This window comes from Oryx dammah, unplaced genomic scaffold, assembly GCF_014754425.2.
Source record: "Oryx dammah isolate SB20612 unplaced genomic scaffold, SCBI_Odam_1.1 HiC_scaffold_3, whole genome shotgun sequence".
In the NCBI taxonomy this organism is placed as follows: Eukaryota; Metazoa; Chordata; class Mammalia; order Artiodactyla; family Bovidae; genus Oryx; species Oryx dammah.
In genome coordinates this window covers 90,005,379-90,023,725 of record NW_024070187.1, presented here as the reverse complement: position 1 = coordinate 90,023,725, position 18,347 = coordinate 90,005,379, and the positions used below count along the sequence as shown (strand labels likewise).

At 43.2% G+C, this 18,347-nt stretch overlaps 1 protein-coding gene across 1 annotated transcript in view; it reads left to right on the top strand.

Annotated features, from left to right (window-relative positions):
- The window catches only part of SCARB2 (scavenger receptor class B member 2), an 80,475-nt gene extending 66,599 nt beyond the window's left edge, over positions 1-13,876 (top strand). The window contains exons 8-12 of the mRNA XM_040237129.1: positions 765-883; positions 3,756-3,829; positions 6,046-6,097; positions 9,556-9,714; positions 11,170-13,876. Coding sequence (XP_040093063.1) covers positions 765-883; positions 3,756-3,829; positions 6,046-6,097; positions 9,556-9,714; positions 11,170-11,208 — 443 coding nt within the window. The 3' untranslated portion in view covers positions 11,209-13,876. The remainder of the gene's footprint in view (positions 1-764; positions 884-3,755; positions 3,830-6,045; positions 6,098-9,555; positions 9,715-11,169) is intronic.
- Positions 13,877-18,347: the final 4,471 nt, after the last annotated feature.

Genomic DNA, 18,347 nt, shown 5'->3' with positions numbered 1-18,347 from the left:
CACCACCCCCCAAAAAAAATTCTATATCAACACACGCAGGAGCCTATCTTGGGTAAAACAAAAACAGAAAAGCAAGCAGGTGAGGAGGGCAGTGGGGAAAATCCACCTACGGATAGAAAATTGCAGGTGAAACAAATGCTTGAAGATGAGCCGACCCTCATTCGGTCAGAATTCTGTCTCCATCACCTGATTGCTGAATGTCCTCAGGAAATTGTGTAACTTCTCTCAATCTCCCCTTCCTCAAATGCAAACAGAAGGTAATAGTTCTAACTTCATAGGGTTTCTGGGCATGTCAACTAAAATAATGTGTATAAAGCACTTGTACTTTATAAGTACAGCACATATTAGTTGAAAAATGAATAATTCAGCTAGTAGTAGTAGTGTTAGACACTCAGTCATGTCTGACTCTTTGCCACCCTGTGGACTAAGCCTGTCAGGCTCCTCTGTCTATGGAATTTTCCAGGCAAGAATACTAGAGTGGGTTGCCATTCCCTTCTCTAGGAGATCTTCCTGGCCCAGGGGTCAAACCCGGGTGTCCTGCATTGAAGGCAGATTCTTGGTATAAAATAGGGGTAAATGACATGTCAGAAATTGAAATATAAATCCCAAGCTAGGACTATTAGCCTGACCCTCTCCTCCACTCAAGTTTTCTGTATCCAGCTTTCCACCCCTCACTGAGGAACCAGATTTGTGGTCAGGAACTGTATATTCAACTTAGACTTGAAAGAACCACACCATTCATTTCTGTTTTCCTCACACTGCAGGTGCACCTATTATTATGTCTTTCCCACACTTCTACCAGGCAGACGAAAAGTTTGTCTCTGCCATTGAAGGCATGCATCCAAATAAGGAATATCATGAGACATTTGTGGACATCAATCCTGTGAGTACACACGTCTTCCTGCTTAAAAAGCAGACATTTTATTCTGTCTATACAGTGTTCACCAGTTTAGCCCTGAGCACTCTTGAGAAATATATTGTCTTCTTTTCATTTATATATTCAAGTGTAGGGAACTCGGCTCAGGGCAATGTGGTGCGTAGTCTCATAACCCGGCCATTAGAAGGCTAAGTTCTATGAAGCTAATATGCAGAAATATAATCCCCTTTAACACAAAAGCAACAATGAAAGTTCCATCATTGGAAACCACTGGAATCAGACAAGGTAATTTGGATCTTCTTCTGTTGCCGAAAGAGTGGCCTGAACATATATATGCATTTCTCCCACTGGGCCACAGATCAGCAGGGTGAAGAGATTCCTCTGCTTACTTGCTGCCAGGAATGTTTTAGTTGAAATTTAAATATATATATATATAAACTTTAGTCGCTTTTGGCAAAACACTTTATACAGGTGTTTTTGAGAGTTAGTATATGACATTAATTTAAAGGGCATCAGATATACATACACTGTAATCCCATGTTCACAGAGGAGAAAAACTAAAAACCATGTTCAAAGGATGTGAGTATCATTTCATAGCATGAGAGCCTCTCAGTGTAGGGACTGAATGTGATACCGTCTTTCTTGGGATTCTGAACACATGCATGGAACACTCACACAAGAGCAAACACATTCTTTGAGCACAGCAATTTATGGGCATTTCACTCATAACTACTCATTACATTTACATTTGAGAAATTGGTGCCCTTATCTTCTCAGGAGGGCTTCCCAGGTGGCTCAGTGGTAAAGAATCCACCTGCCAGTGAAGGAGATGAGGGTTAGATCCCTGGGTTGGGAAGATCCCCTGGAAGAGGAAATGGCAACCCACTCCAGTATTCTTGCCTGGACAATCCCCATGGACAGGGGAGACTGGCAGGCTGCAGTCCATGGGGTCACAACGAGTCACCACTGAGCTACTGAGCACACGCAGCACATGTTATGAATAAGATCTGGTGTGGTTTTCTCCCTTTTCTGTCTTAGCCATCAGTCAGTTCCTTTTCAGCAACCAAGCTGTTTGCAGGTGCTTGTCAAAGGGCAAGGCACTGCCCCACACCCTTGGTGCAAAGGTGGAGTGGCCAGGGGGGATGGTGCTGCATCTGCCCTCTGGGCTCGGTGGGGTGGGCCTAGCTGTGTGTGGGCACCATTCTCTGGCTGTGACCACATCCTCCTCATAGTGGTCTGACCCTCTGCCTGCATACCCAGGCCCAACAGTCCAGTTCAGTCCAGTCACTCAGTCGTATCTGACTCTTTATGACCACATGGACTGTAGCACACCAGGCCTCCCTGTCCATCACCAGTTCCCAGAGCTTGCTCAAACTCATGTCCATTGAGTCGGTGATGCCATCCAACCATCTCATCCTCTGTTGTCCCCTTCTCTTCCTGCCTTCAATCTTTCCCAGCATCAAGGTCTTTTCCAAGGAGTCAGTTCTTCACATCAGGTGGTCAAAGTATTAGAGCTTCAGCTTCAGCATCAGTCCTTCCAATGAATATTCAGGACTGATTTCCTTTAGGATTGACTGGTTGGATCTCCTTGCAGTCCAGGGGACTCTCAAGAGTCTTCTCCAACACCACAGTTCAAAAGCATCAATTCTTTTGCGCTCAGCTTTCTTTATAGTCCAACTCCCACATCTGTACATGACTACTGGAAAAACCATAGCTTTGACTATACAGACTTTTGTTGGCAAAGTAATATCTCTGCTTTTTAATATGCTGTCTAGGTTGGTCATAGCTTTTCTTCTAAGAAGCAAGCGTGTTTTAATTTCAGGGCTGCAGTCACCATCTATGGTGAGTTTGGAGCTGAGACCCGACAGGGTATCTGTTAAATCTCCTTCCTGCCCAGGTCCTCTAGTGCTTTGCTATTCAAAGTGACAGTATCCTCAGCTTCCCACATGGCTCCGTGGTAAAGAAGCTGCCTGCTAATGTAGGAGACGCGAGTTCCATGCCTGGGTCAGGAAGATCCCACATGCTGTGTAGCAACTAGGCCCATGCGCCACAACTATTGAGCCTGTGCTCTACAGCCTGAGAGTTGCAGCCACTGAACCCTATGCACTCTAGAGCCCGTGCTCCACAACAAGAGAAGCCACTACAATGAGAAGCCCGTGCACTGCAACTAGAGAGTAGCCCCAGTTTGCTGCAACTTGAGCAGCAGCGAAGACCCAGCACAATCAGAAATAAGTAAATAAAAATAAAATTATTAAAAAAAAACCCCAAAGTGACAGTATTCTGCCCAATCTCAAGCCCCAACCCAGACCTACCCAATCAGAATCTGCATTTTAACAAGGTCCCCAAGAATTCACATGCGTAGTAAGTGTGAGAAACATTGGTCTCCCAGGCTCCTAACCTAACCCCCAGTCCTCATTCTGTCTTGGGGAACAGTTGTCCCTTGTTCCACTCTGCCTAGCAAGCGTGGCAGTGGCTGCCCTGTTTATCAGAACCACACAGAAACGGTGCTCTATTGAACAAGATTCTGTGTGTGGTTTTAATAAATCCTAATGGAGATCAGCCCTGGGATTGCTTTGGAAGGAATGATGCTAAAGCTGAAACTCCAGTACTTTGGCCACCTCATGCGAAGAGTTGACTCATTGGAAAAGACTCTGATGCTGGGAGGGATTGGGGGCAGGAGGAGAAGGGGACGACAAAAGATGAGATGGCTGGATGGCATCACTGACTCGATGAACGTGAATCTGAGTGAACTCTGGGAGTTGGTGATGGACAGGGAGGCCTGTGTGCTGCGATTCATGGCATTGCAAAGAGTCAGACATGACTGAGCAACTGAACTGAACTGAACTGAATGTTTTCTTTCTGCTTTTCTGATTTGCAGTTGACTGGAGTTATCCTAAGAGCAGCCAAGAGGTTCCAGATCAACGTTTATGTCAGAAAATTAGATGACTTCATGTAAGTTTTGCTTCTTTCTGCAAAGGCAGAGGGTGGTTTTGCTACATTGACTTTCTGGTGGGGTTGCTGTCGGGAGGGGGTACAGCGCACTTCTAAGTCTGTTCACCCTTGTCCTTCAGGGATGAGGCAGAGTCAGCATCTTCATGGGCTGCCTTGGTCTTAGAATTTACTTATTTTATTTAAGCAAACATGTATAGAATTCTTTCCATGAATCAGCCATTGTTCTAAGTTCTTTACATACTTATCTATTCCTTACAATAACCCTGTGGGGCTTCCCTGGTAGCTCAGACAGTAAAGAATGAAGATCCCCTGGAGAAGGGAATGTCTACCCACTCCAGTATTCTTGCCTGGATAATCCCATGGACAGAGGAGCCTGGCCATGGGGTCGCAAAGAGTGACAACTGAGTGACTAACTTCAGTTCACTTCATCTCCATTTTACAGATAAGAAAACTGAGGCACAGAGAGGTTTAATAACCTGCTAGAACTAGAACTCACACAGCTAGTAAAGTTACAGAGGCTGTTCTTACCCATCCAGTAAGCATTTCCCATGGGCTTCCCTGGTAGCTCAGCTGGTAAAAAAAATCCACCTGCAACACAGGAGACCCTGGTTTGATTCCTGGGTCAGGAAGATCCTCTGGAGAAGGGATAGGCTACCCACTCCAGTATTCTTGCCTGGAGAATCCCATCTAGCCTTCCCTGAGCTCAGGGGAGAGCCAGAGATCGAACCTGGGTCTCCCACGTTGGAGGCAGATGCTTTAACCTCTGAGCCACCAGGGAAGCCCTAGGTATGGTATATCTAGCTATTATATAGATACCATATAGATATGGTAAGGAATCCACCTGCAGTGCAGGAGACCTGGGTTCCATCCCTGGCGTGGGAAGATCCCCTGGAGGAGGGCATGGCAACCCACTCCAGTATTCTCACCTAGAGAATCCCTTTGGACAGAGGTGCCTGGAGGGCTATGGTCCATGGGGTCACAAAGAGGCAGACATGACTGACTAAGCACAGCACACAGCAAACATTTCCCACACCATGGCTCTGGTTCCCTTCCTCCCTTCCTTTCTTTCCACTGCTCCCACCCAGGGCCAGCCATGAGCCTTCCTGTGGGTGATTTAAAACTCTATGGAGTTCAGTATCCCCACACACCATCTAAAAACCACTGCTTAGTTAGGATTCCTGAGTACAGTCTCCTGCTGAGACTTTTCAGTGGACACTGAGAAAATGCTAATTATGATTTAATGGCAGATGAAAAACCTGGATCCAAAACTGTAGTATATATCTATAATATCATATTTATCATTTTTTTCTGTCTGCCTGTCGATCAGACTTGGTTAGTTTCCCTCATCGAATTTGCCAGATTTAAACCCAGGTGTTTTGCATCTTTTTAGGAAGCAAGTGTGGTTTGTAAGAATGTATTTTATGTGTCTATTTCTGAGGGAATATAATTTAGTAGTTATGATCTAGAGCCTTAGAATCAAAATGGAACTACAGTCCTGGCTCCAGCACTTCTTCGTGGTAGTTGTGGGCCGCTTACTCTGAGCCATCATTTCCTTGTCTTAAACCTGGGGCAGTAATACCTCTGCATGTGAGAATTAAGATGTGTTCCCAAGATGCCTGGGGCAGAGCTGGTGCTTAGTACGTGCTCACTAGCTGATTGCTCCAGGCTCTTGGATAGATAATACTTAGTCAGTTCAGTTCAGTCTCTCAGTCATGTCTGACTCTTTGAGACCCCATGAATCGAAGCACGCCAGGCCTCCCTGTCCATCACCAACTCCCGGAGTTCACTCAAACTCACATCCATCGAGTCGGTGATACCATCCAGCCATCTCATCCTCTGTCGTCCCCTTTTCCTCCTGCCCCCAATCCCTCCCAGCATCAGAGTCTTTTCCAGTGAGTCAATGAGTCTTTTCCCATGAGGTGGCTGGAGCCTTCCCTCCCATAACTCTTGGGAATATAGTTTTCATTTTGATGAATTTGCTTTCAGCATCTTGTGCTTTGGTAAAGACACTTTCCATAAATGTGCAACACTTCAAATTGCTAGACTGTTTGTGATCTAACTGCTGATTGTTATGTGTTTGCAAAGGTAAGAAGGCTGCATAAATTCTGGGTAATTAAATTTTCATGCTGGAATTTTCATATACACTTACCTCATTGGGCCAGTGTGCCATCATAATGAGGATGTTTATAAAATAATCTTTTTTGTTGTTTTTATAGTGAAACAGGAAACATTCAAACCCTGGTTTTCCCAGTGATGTATATCAATGAGGTAAGTCCTCGGAGGGAGCCATGGGTATATTTCACCTATGGAAGCTTGGGGACCTTCCATTATGGTGTCTGTGATTGTAGCTATGTGTAATTTTAGATGTGAGAAAGGTCAAAGGCGATTTTTTTTAAAAACCTGTTTGTCCTCAGAAATTTTCTGTTTATATGTTTACATGAATCTGTCTGTGAGATTTGAAAATGACAGAAAGAAATTTCCCTTGTCAAGAACATTATGTGGGTGAAGCTCCTTTCTGGAAGCTGGTTGTGTAAGAACCAAAATGTAAAGGTGATCAGTTTACCATTTATTACTTGAGAAAAAGAGTGAAAAAGAGCGTGAGCTGGTTGAGAAATGATTAAATAAAATGGGATACTTGCCCATTGATTGGAGTGATATGTGGTTGCCTTATCCTTCATCACAGCATAGACGTCTCTTCTACTTTGTGATAAACAAGCATACATCATGGATTATAGGAAACTGATCCTGTCTTAGTTCAAACAAAAGGAGTTTCTCTGAAGAAATTTCTTTGACAGTGTACCCAGAGAAATACTATCCCTAATTGTTAGGTATTAATTGAAGTTTTGTAAATAAAGCATATTCTGAAGGCTCAGAAAACACCTACCCACTATGTAAAACGCCTGTAATAAATTTTTCTCTGAATCTCATATCACACTTACTATAGGGATTTCTCCTCAATTTCCCTTCTCTCTTTCACCCAGTTTTGAGAGAAAAGCTGCAGGATCAAATTCTTGATGGGACTGGCTTCCAGTGTTAACAGTAACATTTTTTAAAGTTTTGTGATTTTTCTATCTTCCATAAAAATATTTTTTCTTTGCAGAAGATTTAGTAACAGAGCTTAGCAAGAAAAGACAAATTAAAAACGATTTCTCACAAAACCTGAGCCAGACTGGTAAACTGTTTTTAACTTGCTTTATTTTCCTCAACACTGTGTTATAAAAATCGTTCTCCAAAACAGCTTTGTAAAAATAATTTGATGTTTTGCATTTTGTAAAAATAACACGTGCTCTTTCTGGAACTCTTGGGAAATTAAAAATGACATTTAAAAAGTGAACTGCTTAATAAGCAAGCCCATCCGTCAGAGAAAAATGCAGGTGACATCTGCTTACATTGCCTCAGTATTTTTCTGGTTTTGCTATTACAAACTTGAGACCCATATAGTAGATTGAGCTTGATATCTTTTTTTTTTTCACTTAGCATTGTATTAGTAGCCACACTGATAAACTTTTGAAGGGCTTTTGATTACAATTCTAAGACAAGGCTTTTATTGTTTCATAGGAAAAATTCAGGCAATATTTACCATTTACAGGACCTATTTGCTGTTTCTCCTGGGTCATTACTGTTATTGTTTGTGGGGAGCGCCTTGGAAGTAGGGCTTTGTGAGAGTGTGGAAGGGCCCTGTTCTGCCAAGTTGCAGCATATCTGAAGTCCCCTCCACCTGAACCTTTGCTTTGACTTTTTGCTAAAGACTGGATTGTGTCCAGGGAATGATGGAGTGAAACCTCGTGCTTTTGCTCCCACCCAGAAAGAACTTGACTTTTCTTTAGGAAAGTAAAATGTTAGACCTGGAAGCGACCTTGGAGACTGCTCTCTCACCCCTTTTTTCCAGAGGAGACTCTGATGGGCCTTCACCTGCAAATTGAGCCTAAATTAAGCCTAAACTCCCAGTTGTTGCTAATAATTGTTATAGCATTAAGCTCTTCAGAGAACATCATGAGAAACGCTGGGCTGGAAGAAGCACAAGCTGGAATCAAGATTGCCAGGAGAAATATCAATAACCTCAGATATGCAGATGACACCACCCTTATGGCAGAAAGTGAAGAGGAACTAAAAAGCCTCCTGATGAAAGTGAAAGAGGAGAGTGAAAAAGTTGGCTTAAAGCTCAACATTCAGAAAACGAAGATCATGGCATCTGGTCCCATCACTTCATGGGAAATAGATGGGGAAACAGTGGAAACAGTGTCAGACTTTATTTTGGGGGGCTCCAAAATCACTGCAGATGGTGAGTGCAGCCATGAAATTAAAAGACGCTTCCTCCTTGGAAGAAAAGTTATGACCAATGTAGAAAGCATATTGAAAAGCAGAGACATTACTTTGCCAACAAAGGTCCGTCTAGTCAAGGCTATGGTTTTTCCAGTGGTCATGTATGGATGTGAGAGTTGGACAGTGAAGAAAGCTGAGCGCCGAAGAATTGATGCTTTTGAACTGCGGTGTTGGAGAAGACTCTTGAGAGTCCCTTGGACTGCAAGGAGATCCAACCAGTCCATTCTGAAGGAGATCAGCCCTGGGTGTTCTTTGGAAGGAATGATGCTAAAGCTGAAACTCCAGTACTTTGGTAACCTCATGGGAAGAGTTGACTCATTGGAAAAGACCCTGATGCTGGGAGGGACTGGGGACAGGAGGAGAAGGGGACGATAGAGGATGAGATGGCTGGATGGCATCACCAACTCGATGGATGTGAGTTTGAGTGAACTCTGGGAGTTGGTGATGGACAGGGAGGCCTGGCATGCTGCGATTCATGGGGTTGCAAAGAGTCGGACACGATTGAGCAACTGAACTGAACTAAGCTCTTCAGATACCTCAGCCATGACAATTTAAGGTGATAATACCTTTGCCTTTCATCCAGAAAGTGTTATTCTAAAATAATTCCTTATTTATCAATACCCTTTGCAATTCTGATTAGCTTGGACATCTCCGAATACTCTCTGTTGAGATCTCTGATCCCGATTAGTATAGCTAACTAAGAGAGAAATGATACTTTCTACATGCCATTTGTTGGGAGTATTTCATTCATTTATTCATCTAATCAACTGACATTAATTGAGCACCTACCGTGTATGGGGTGCTATATCCAGCTTTTAGTTGACTGAAATAAAAGTCTTGACTTCAGGAATACTCCACAGTCAAGAGGAGACAAATAGGTAAATAGGCAGTTACAATGCAGAATGTGAAGACAGTGATGGAGGACTTTAGAATGTGAGATGGCAGCTCAGAAAAGGGGCCTTGAACGAGGCCTGATGTGGCCAGAGAAGACTTCTGGAAGGAAGTTATGCTGAGCTGGACTTTGAAGGATGAGCTGGAGTCCGATACAAAAGAAAAGCTGGTATCGTCCCAATATCTCCCCCTCCTTTTTCAGGAGGAGGAAATACTTCTTGGTATTATCTGAATATTTTCTCCCTCCTTTCCCCCACCAATTTAGAGTAAAACATGCTCAGGAGAAAAGAAGAGACATTAATGACTAAGTGCCCCCTCTGGCTATTCTAACTTATAAATGGATTTTCAGTATCTCTGGTTTGCTGACAGGAGGACATACCCAAATTGTGTTTAATGATTTGGAAGAAAGCGCAAAAAGCTTTACCCCCTGGATATTCATTAGTAATCAAGGGAATACTATTTTCTTGCTCCATATAATCAAGGGAATACTATTTTCTTGCTCCTCTCCGCAGAGTGTTCTCATTGATAAAGAGACTGCAAGTCGACTGAAGTCTGTGATTAACACTACTCTGATTGTCACCAACATACCCTACATTATCATGGCGCTGGGTGTGTTATTTGGTCTCATCTTCACCTGGCTTGCGTGCAGAGGACAGGGATCTACAGATGAGGTGAGCAGTGGCTGGAGGAATGTCTGCCTTACAGGATTATGTTCCCTGAAGACTTCAGCTGTGCTTCATTGAAGGGGTGTCAGTGGGCTCATTAGGGTGGACTCTGAGGTTTGATGCTGGGCACAGTGATTTCATGGTTGTGTTACTTAGGCTGAGCTGAGCCAAAGGAGAGGCAAGGGAAGTGTGTCAAAGATGGAGGGGTGATAGAATAATACTGTTCAGTGTTTCAGACTCTCTTGTTGGGACTAGACCCCTGGGAGTAAGGATTACATCTTTGGAAAGAAGAATATATAACAGCTGAGCACCCAGACTTTGGTGTCAGAATGTCCAGGTTCAAATTCCAGTTTTGACTCTGAATAGCTATGTGACCCTAGAAATCATACCTTAGTTTCTCCATCTGTAAAATGGGATAACTGAGCCTCACTTAGGAATTTTTGTGTGAGGACTTGATGATACTTTAAACCTAAAGCACTTGGCCCAGTGTAAACATTTAGTAAGAGCTCAATAAATATTAGTTATAGGACAAAACAGCTCCATGATTACAGAGCAAGGCAGCCAGGGATCTGCTTGGAAAGAATCCCTGGTGTATCAGGAGATACCTACCACTGTGTCGTTACTGCACAATAAATGGTGGGCACGGGGGAGTGGTTCCTTTTCTGGAAGGATGGGAACATCCCCAAATGGATGGGATAAATGGTCAGGTTGGCCTCCCTAAGTGACCAACAGGCCAACCCAGGGGTCTAAACACCTTCGATGAGCCTTTCTTAAATTCCCACCAGCTTTCCAGTTGGCAACAAAGGCTTTTTCCCCTTCTCTCTTCGCCACCTCCATTAAGTGTCTGAGGCAAATATGAAGTAGGAAATGAAATAGGCTGAAACCATCTAAATCATGTTAGTTCAGATTTCCCTGTCTTCTGCATGCTTCCAGTATGCCTCTCGACCCATGCCCATCACATTAGCATGAATTAGGGGTGAGGCAGCAATCTTTCCATCTCTATCTCTGGATCTTAAAGTCACTGTAAAATGGATCTTACTGCCACAGACGCAGATGAAAGCCCACGTAAATGTCGTGAATGCTGCTACAGTTAACCATCTTCACATATTCAACAAGCAAACAGTTACTGCACCCACCACCTCCTAGACATTGTTCTCTGATGGGTTTCCCCTTGAAGGAGGCAAATTAAATAATGTGTTCTGAGGATTATATTTCACGTCGACACAGGGAAGGGTACTGCTCCAGTGTCAGGGTGAGGATGTTAGAGCAGGCCTCCTGGAGAGGATTAGCGCTGAAAGTTAAAGAAGGAACAGCAGGCCAAGAGAAGGTGAGCGGGACGACATCCTTCCTAGCGGTTTCTCCTCTTTCCACCTTCCTCCACCCGCTCCCCACACCTTTTGTCTCTGGGGAGAAGCCGGTGACGTGACCGCCTAACCCCACTGTCCTCTCTTCTGGTCTCAGGGAACTGCGGACGAAAGAGCGCCCCTCATACGAACCTAATCAAACCACGAGCCGTGCTTGGGGAAGGAAGCATGCGCACTGTTGTGACCTGGGCCGTGATCACATCGGGCAACCGCCTTTGTCCTCACGGGCTTGCCGCCTGGTGAGACGGGAGGAGGACGCGCTCATCACGGGGCTCCGGCGTGTGATGAGCACCTTCCGGCAGAGGTTCAGGAACAGGCTGACCTGGTTGGCCGTTAGGATCCTGTGGTCCCTGACAGATTGTTTTCTTTTTCATGTGTCTAGCAAGTATTTAATAAACGCTTGTAATTTTTTGTTATTGTTGGGTGCTGGTAGCTCCAGAATTTTGTGACCACTGTCGTGGTTATAATGTCTTTGCATCACTTGTTAATGCTACTTGGTCTAACTTTATTCAATACTCTTCATTCACCAGACTTTGTGCTCAGAATACATACATATTACTTTATGTTGTATTCCTCCATTCATTTCATCCACCAAACAGAAGTAAATAAGAGTTCGGAATGCAGGGTAAAATGGTAAACGTCATTCAGTAGTATTCAGATGCATTTAATTTCCTCTTTTGAAAAAGTACATATTGCCTTTCTTGCGAATCTTCAGTTCATAATTCCTCCAGGATAATAATTCAGTCTTCTGACCAACTTTCACCCAGGATGGGAATAAGTGGAGAAGGGGTTGTTGGGGTGGTCCCCATGAGTTGATAGTGACAAGCACCCGAGGATTTTTGACTTGTACTTTTGTGAATTGAAAGAATGCATAAATAATGTTGGTGAGGACAAGTACAGATATTTCATATAGAATAGAGTGCTAGTTATGACTTTTGTGGGTAGTTTGTTTCTTTTTTTTTTTTTTTAGTCAGAATGATCTTGATGTGGAAAGGTGTTTCTGGGAAAATGTAATCAGTAACTGATGTTTTTTCCCCTGAACCACCCTTGCCAAATATGACTGTATTAACTACAATACTATTGAGTGATTATTTGTAAAATTATTTATCAATATAGGAAATCCATCTATCCACAACCTAACTTACACTTAAATTTCAGGAAGTCTTACTGCACTAAATACACATTTCTTCTGGGGCAGTCTTCTTGGTAACTCTGAAATTGTTTTTGAGTTGTTCTCACCTCAGATTCAGTTCCTTCTGATGTTTTTTGGCTCACTCTCACTCACTGAGTAGAGAAAAATGTGCCCTGTGCTTCCTGTGACAATCGTTTTGCTGACAGAGTGATGTGTTTTAAAATATTGCACAGGAAGTACTTTTAATAAAGGTTGCTTGGTGTCTAAAGCAGAGCCACCTGTCTGCAGAAGACCTCTTGACTCTCAATGTAACCTGAGTCAGGATTGAGAACCATCCATTGTCACAGAATTCAAGCATATTTAAGGGCAGTTTCTCTGATTCTTAATGCTCACCATTCATTTTGGATTGAGAAACTTGTACAGTTAATCTGGCAGACCGCACAGAGAACTTCTCAACAATTGAATCATTCTGCAGGAATTTTTTGTTTAAAACGGGGTTTCAGTGTAAGCAAATGAGGGGAAAAAGCCACAGATTTCACAAATATAGCTTCTGCTCCCTGTATGGAGGCAATAAATCATTTCCTTGCCCCAATTTTCCTACTCTCTACACTAAAGCAATATGTAATGTTTCCCTTTTTTGAAGGAGCAATTCATTAAACTCTCAGTTTCTCTATAAATTAAGATAGAACCTATAGATATCCCAAATCACCAAAATGTGAGATGCTAAATTGAAGTTATTTTGTCTTTAGTAATGCCAAATATCTAGATGTTCTAATTCATCAACATTTAACTAGATAATTGGTACATCTTATTGTTATGCACCCACTTATTCACACAAATAAGACTGATAAGTCAGTGCATACCCATTGATTCATTCTATTATCAAGATATAATCATCTGAGATGAAATCTTTAAATACTATGGTAACAGGTAAAGATGTACACATTTTGACTGAATCCCACACAGCCAGGGACCCCCCTTTCATATGATTCTTAATAGTTACTTGGCTTAAAAAAATCACATTTGATATTTTTCCTCCTAAAAAATCTGTGGCAAACCCATATGCTGCAGTCAAGATTATAGACTGGTTAAGAACGAATGTACCTATTTGGTTTTCGGTTGAAAATATCAAACGGTTCCTCATGATCATTTTTGTGGAGCTGTGATCCTAGACAGGCTCCCAAAATCTGTGTGATTGTCACAATCAATACCATGTCCTGTACTATGATGCTCAATTTACAGAGAAACCCAACAGAGAGAGGTTACCTCCCTTCTCTCAAGGAAAACTGGGAGTTGAACACAGGACAGGAAATGGGCTTTGCCACTTTCCACTCCAGGCTTGTCCCACTAGACTTTATTCTAGAAAGATCACTAATGGTCAAGCAGGGCAGGTACTACACAACTAACTTCTATTGGGGTTTTTACTTAAGGGAGACTAATTCTTTCTTTCAATTGCTTGAAATGAGAGTTCTGTGAAAGGTGACCTCCATCCTCGGCCCTCTGGACACTATCACTGGGATTAATTACTTGTGACTATTAAAGAGAATGCTGCCCAGAATGTTCTTCCTGTAGTTTATACTGCTGGTTCCTTTCATGTGATTCTTGACATGTGTATTTCTACCCTTAATGCAATGGACTATTTCACTAATAAAAAACTTTCTATGAAATTGCACTGGAAACTGTATGTTATGTCATCAGGTGTTCAGTGGTCTATGGAGTTTGATTTGAAAGGTGCTCTTCACCCTGTGGATGGAATCAGGCTTGAGTCATACCTCTTAGGCCACCTCCAATTTGAGCTCAAACTGTGGTGGACAGTTATAGGTAGCCTGACAAGCCTCACTTCAAGTAGGTCCAGTGCTGTGCTTTTTTGCCTCAAGTCGGGTTAATATTCCCAATTACTCATGCTCTGGGGCTTCCCAGGTGGTGCAGTGGTAAAGAATCCACCTGCCAATGCAGGAGATGCAAGAGACGCAGGTTTGATCCCTGGGTCGGGAAGATCCCCTGGAGAAGGAAATGGCAACCCCCTCCAGTATTCTTGCCTGGAGAATCCCATGGACAGAGGAGCCCGATGAGCTACAGTCCTTGGCATCGCAAAGAGCTGGACAGGACTTGGTGACTAAACAGCAACAACTGATGCTCAACCAGAATGGGCAGGAGTCAACTGCTAAGGGCGCCAGGTCTCAGAGGGCCAGTTCTCAGGCTCGCTCTACTTGGTTCCTCAGCTAGGGTTGCCCGGACCAGAAACTGCTCCTGTTATATTCCTTCATCCCCAGCCTGACTCTCCTTACCCCCACACAGCTGCTTCCAACCAAATAATCTGCCTGTTTTTACCCCCCTATTCAGGTCTGTTTCCAGGTAAACATAAACTGAAATTCAGACAAATCCACCCAGAAGGTTCAGCAAGATCAGAGAGCTGTTGAAGAACTACTAGACTTTTGTGTCTGCAGACATTTGGACTGAAGTTATTAGGCCCAAAGTTTAGTTTCTCTTTAAAACCTTTACCACGCCAATAATAGTGCAACTTACTTCTGAAGTCAGAGCCAATCCAGATCAATCATATTTAGCTTAGTGTTACAAACATCCTTATATTATTAAGGATACTTGAAAACCTCAGTGTATGTGCTTCCCAGGGACCCCCAAAGCTGATTTCAGCTGGCTTAAGTCATAGGAGAAGCTGTGGGATCATAAATGTAAAATTCCAATGAAGTTTCAAGATGTTCTGGGAACCTGACTTGGAGCTGAGGGAAGGCTTGACCAAGGAAGCAATATTTGACTGAGACTGAAGAACAGGCAAAGTGAAGCATTGCAGATAAAGGTAACTGGACGTGCAGGAGCAGGAAGGAACATGTTACATGTGACTGAGATAGTATTTGTCTAGAATTCAGAGGAAGAATTGTGGGAGATTAGGCTGGAAAGAAAGGCAGCCTTGTGCCATGTTAAAGATTTTGTTACATATTGTATGATTCTACTTGCAAGAGGTACTTAAAATAGATTCATAGAGAGGAAGAGTAGAAAGAGTGGTTACTGGGGGCTGAGAGAGTGGGGTTATTGTGTGCCCCAGAGTTACTGGGTGCCCCAGAGTTATTGTGTGCCCTCAGAGTTGTGTCCAACTCTTTGTGACCCCACTGACTGTAGTCCAGCAGGCTGCTCTGTCCTTGAGATTGTTCAGGTAAGAAAACAAGTGGGTTGCCATTTTCTCCTCCAAGGGATCTTTCCAACTCAGGGCTCACACTCACAACTTGCGTTGGCAGGTGGATTCTTTACCACTAGCACCACTGTTTCTAAGGCCAACAGGAAGCCATTAAAGGGTTGTGAACTGGGCTGTTGGCCAGTGCAGGACAGGGAGAAGAATGGGATATCTGACAGGTTTGTTTAGGAAAAACTCACTCCAGCTGCAGGGTGAATAAACTGGAAGAGTCAACCTGGATACAGGGAGGTCAGTTACAAGGCTGTTGTGTTAGGTGGTTTCTTTGGGGTCCCCACTGATGTTTAACATGGGTTTTGTCTAGGTATCATGAACCAGCTGGCAGGGTGAATTCCACAAAGCTGCAGAGCATGGGTTAAGTAATGGGTTTAATATGGAAAAAAAAAATTATAGAGAAAGGAAAGCACAGACCCTCCATCTTCCTGTCATCCCCATGGAGAGGCAAGCTGAGGGTCAGAGTCTGGTCTCAGTGCAGAGAGCATATTTACCTTTTTATAGGACAAGTGTAAAAAAGCAGTCTTGTCGATGGAGGAATACACAAGCAAGTGAAAACAGGCAGTTTGGACTTGGGCTGCCTATGGAATGTTACAATCTCCACTGCTGGGGTGAAGAAGACACCAGTTACATGGGACGTATCATTGGGTGCAGCCCTTCCCCTCCCCTAGGAAAAGGGGGAACCCCCAGTGACAGCTTGTTCATTCACCAGGCAACCTAGAATGAACAGCCAAGGTCACAGTTCAACAGTCCTGCTCATTGCACAGCACAGGCTACTGTAGTAGTCTAGGCAGGAGCTGGAAAACGTTTTTTCTGTAAAAAGCCACTTAGGAAATAGTTTAGGTTTTGCAAGCCTCTTTGTCACAACTACTCACCTCTGTTCTTGGAGCATGAAAGCAGTCATAGACAACGTGAGTGAATGCATATGCCTGCCACCCAAAGAAACTGTGTTTACAAGAACAGCAGCCCACATTTGGCCCCTGGGCTGTCATTTGCTGATCCCAGGTCTGGGCAAGAGGTTACAAAATTTTGAATCAGGGAGATGGCAGTGGAAATGAAGCGTTTTTGAAATATTTAAAAGATAAAATATATAGGTTGTTGTTCAGTTGCTAAGTTGTGTCCGACTCTTTGCAACCAAAATAATGGGACTTGGAGATAAAAATGGGAAAGGCAAGGGAGAGAAACATGTCAAGGAAATCATTCATTCACTCCATAGTACTGAATAAGAGCCTGTCATGTGGATGGGCACTCTGTTAGCATTAGGAACACAATCAGTAACTAAAGCAAAGTTTTCTATCCTCATGGCGCTAAGATTAAGACCACACGTGCTAAGTCACTTCAGTCCTGTCTGACTCTCTGCAACCCAATGGACTGTAGCCCACCAGGCTCCTCTGTCTATGGGATTCTCCAGGCAAGAATACTGGAGTGGGTTGCCAGGCTCTCCTCTAGGGTATCTTCCAAGCCAGGGATGGAACCTGTATCTCTTGTCTGCTGCATTGGCAGATGGGTTCTTTGGTGGTGGTAACTGCTAAGAATATTAAAATAGCCAGCGACAGGAGTGGAATCAGGGGAGGCTTCGTACTGAAGAAATGCTCGTCCATTCTTTTCCATCTGAAATTATTCTTTCTATCCACAATTTCTGTGATTTGGCTAGGCTGGGTCTTCTCTCTTGGGCTCTGCTCTGGTCATATTACTGGTGCTCAGCTATAACCTCTTCTCACCTGATCCTCTCTCCCTGACAATCCCATTGGCTCCCAGGCTTCAATAACAACCTAAACCTCATGGACCGCTCAGTTTAACGTCACTCCCACATATCCAAGCACCTGCTGGATATCCTCAACCAGCTTGTGCTCAAATCCAGTAAGTAAAGCAAGGAGCTCATTTTTTTTTTTTTTTTCCTTATCTTCCTCCCAAGTTCCAAAGTCATCACAGTGTAGCTGGCTGTACAAGCCAGGAACCAGGGACTCCTGCTAGACTCCTGCTTGCCTGCCTCTCCACACCCATCAATCATTAAGCCCACCTGCTCATCAGTCTCCATTCCTGTTGTCCTCATCCATATACCAGTGTTCTCACTGAGACTCCTGGAATGACCACTTTTAGAATTACTTAATTACTCACTTACATTTTCGAAACATGTAATAGGTTTTATACTGCAGTTTTCCTCCACCCCATCTCCTTGCCACCCAGTTCTTCTCAGAAAACAGTTATTCATTTTAAAAAAATGTATCTTCCCAGGTATATTTTATATAAATATGTGTAATTACATAGTCTAGCTCTCTTTTTTTTCCCCACCGAAATTGTAGCATACCATATTCAAGGTCTTGTGTTTATGTAATTTATCTCTGAGATCTTTCTTTTCAGTACACAGAGCTTTACTGATCCTATTGCATCGCTGAATAGTATTCCTTTGTATGAATGCAACTATTTAGGCAAAACACTGTTCCCAATCATTTGTTATTATAAACAGTGTTGTAACAGATAACCTTGTATTCCATTAATTTTGCCAAATAATTTACAAGATAAATTCCTGGAAGTAGCATTGCTAGGTCCAAAGACAATTTTAATAGACATATGGCTTTTTTGTTGGTTTTATTTGTATTAAAGTTACCAAAGCACATAGATTTAAGAATCACATAATTCTACAAAGTCTCCACCAAGAATTATTTTCTCCCTCTACTGTCTTTTTCTAATTTAAATTTATTTTTAATTGGAGGATAACTGCTTTACAATGTTGTGGTTTCTGCCATAGATCAACATGAATCAATCATAAGTACCGCTATGTTCCCTCCCTCTTGAACTTTCCTCCCACCCTACCTACCAAGAATTCTACAAAAAAACCCCCCCAAAACCTAAATTCTCAGAGGCACTTCTTTCTCTTTTTTCCTCCCCGCGCTCCACGCCGCCCCCCCCCCGCCCCCCCCCCCCCCCCCCCCCCCCCCCGCCC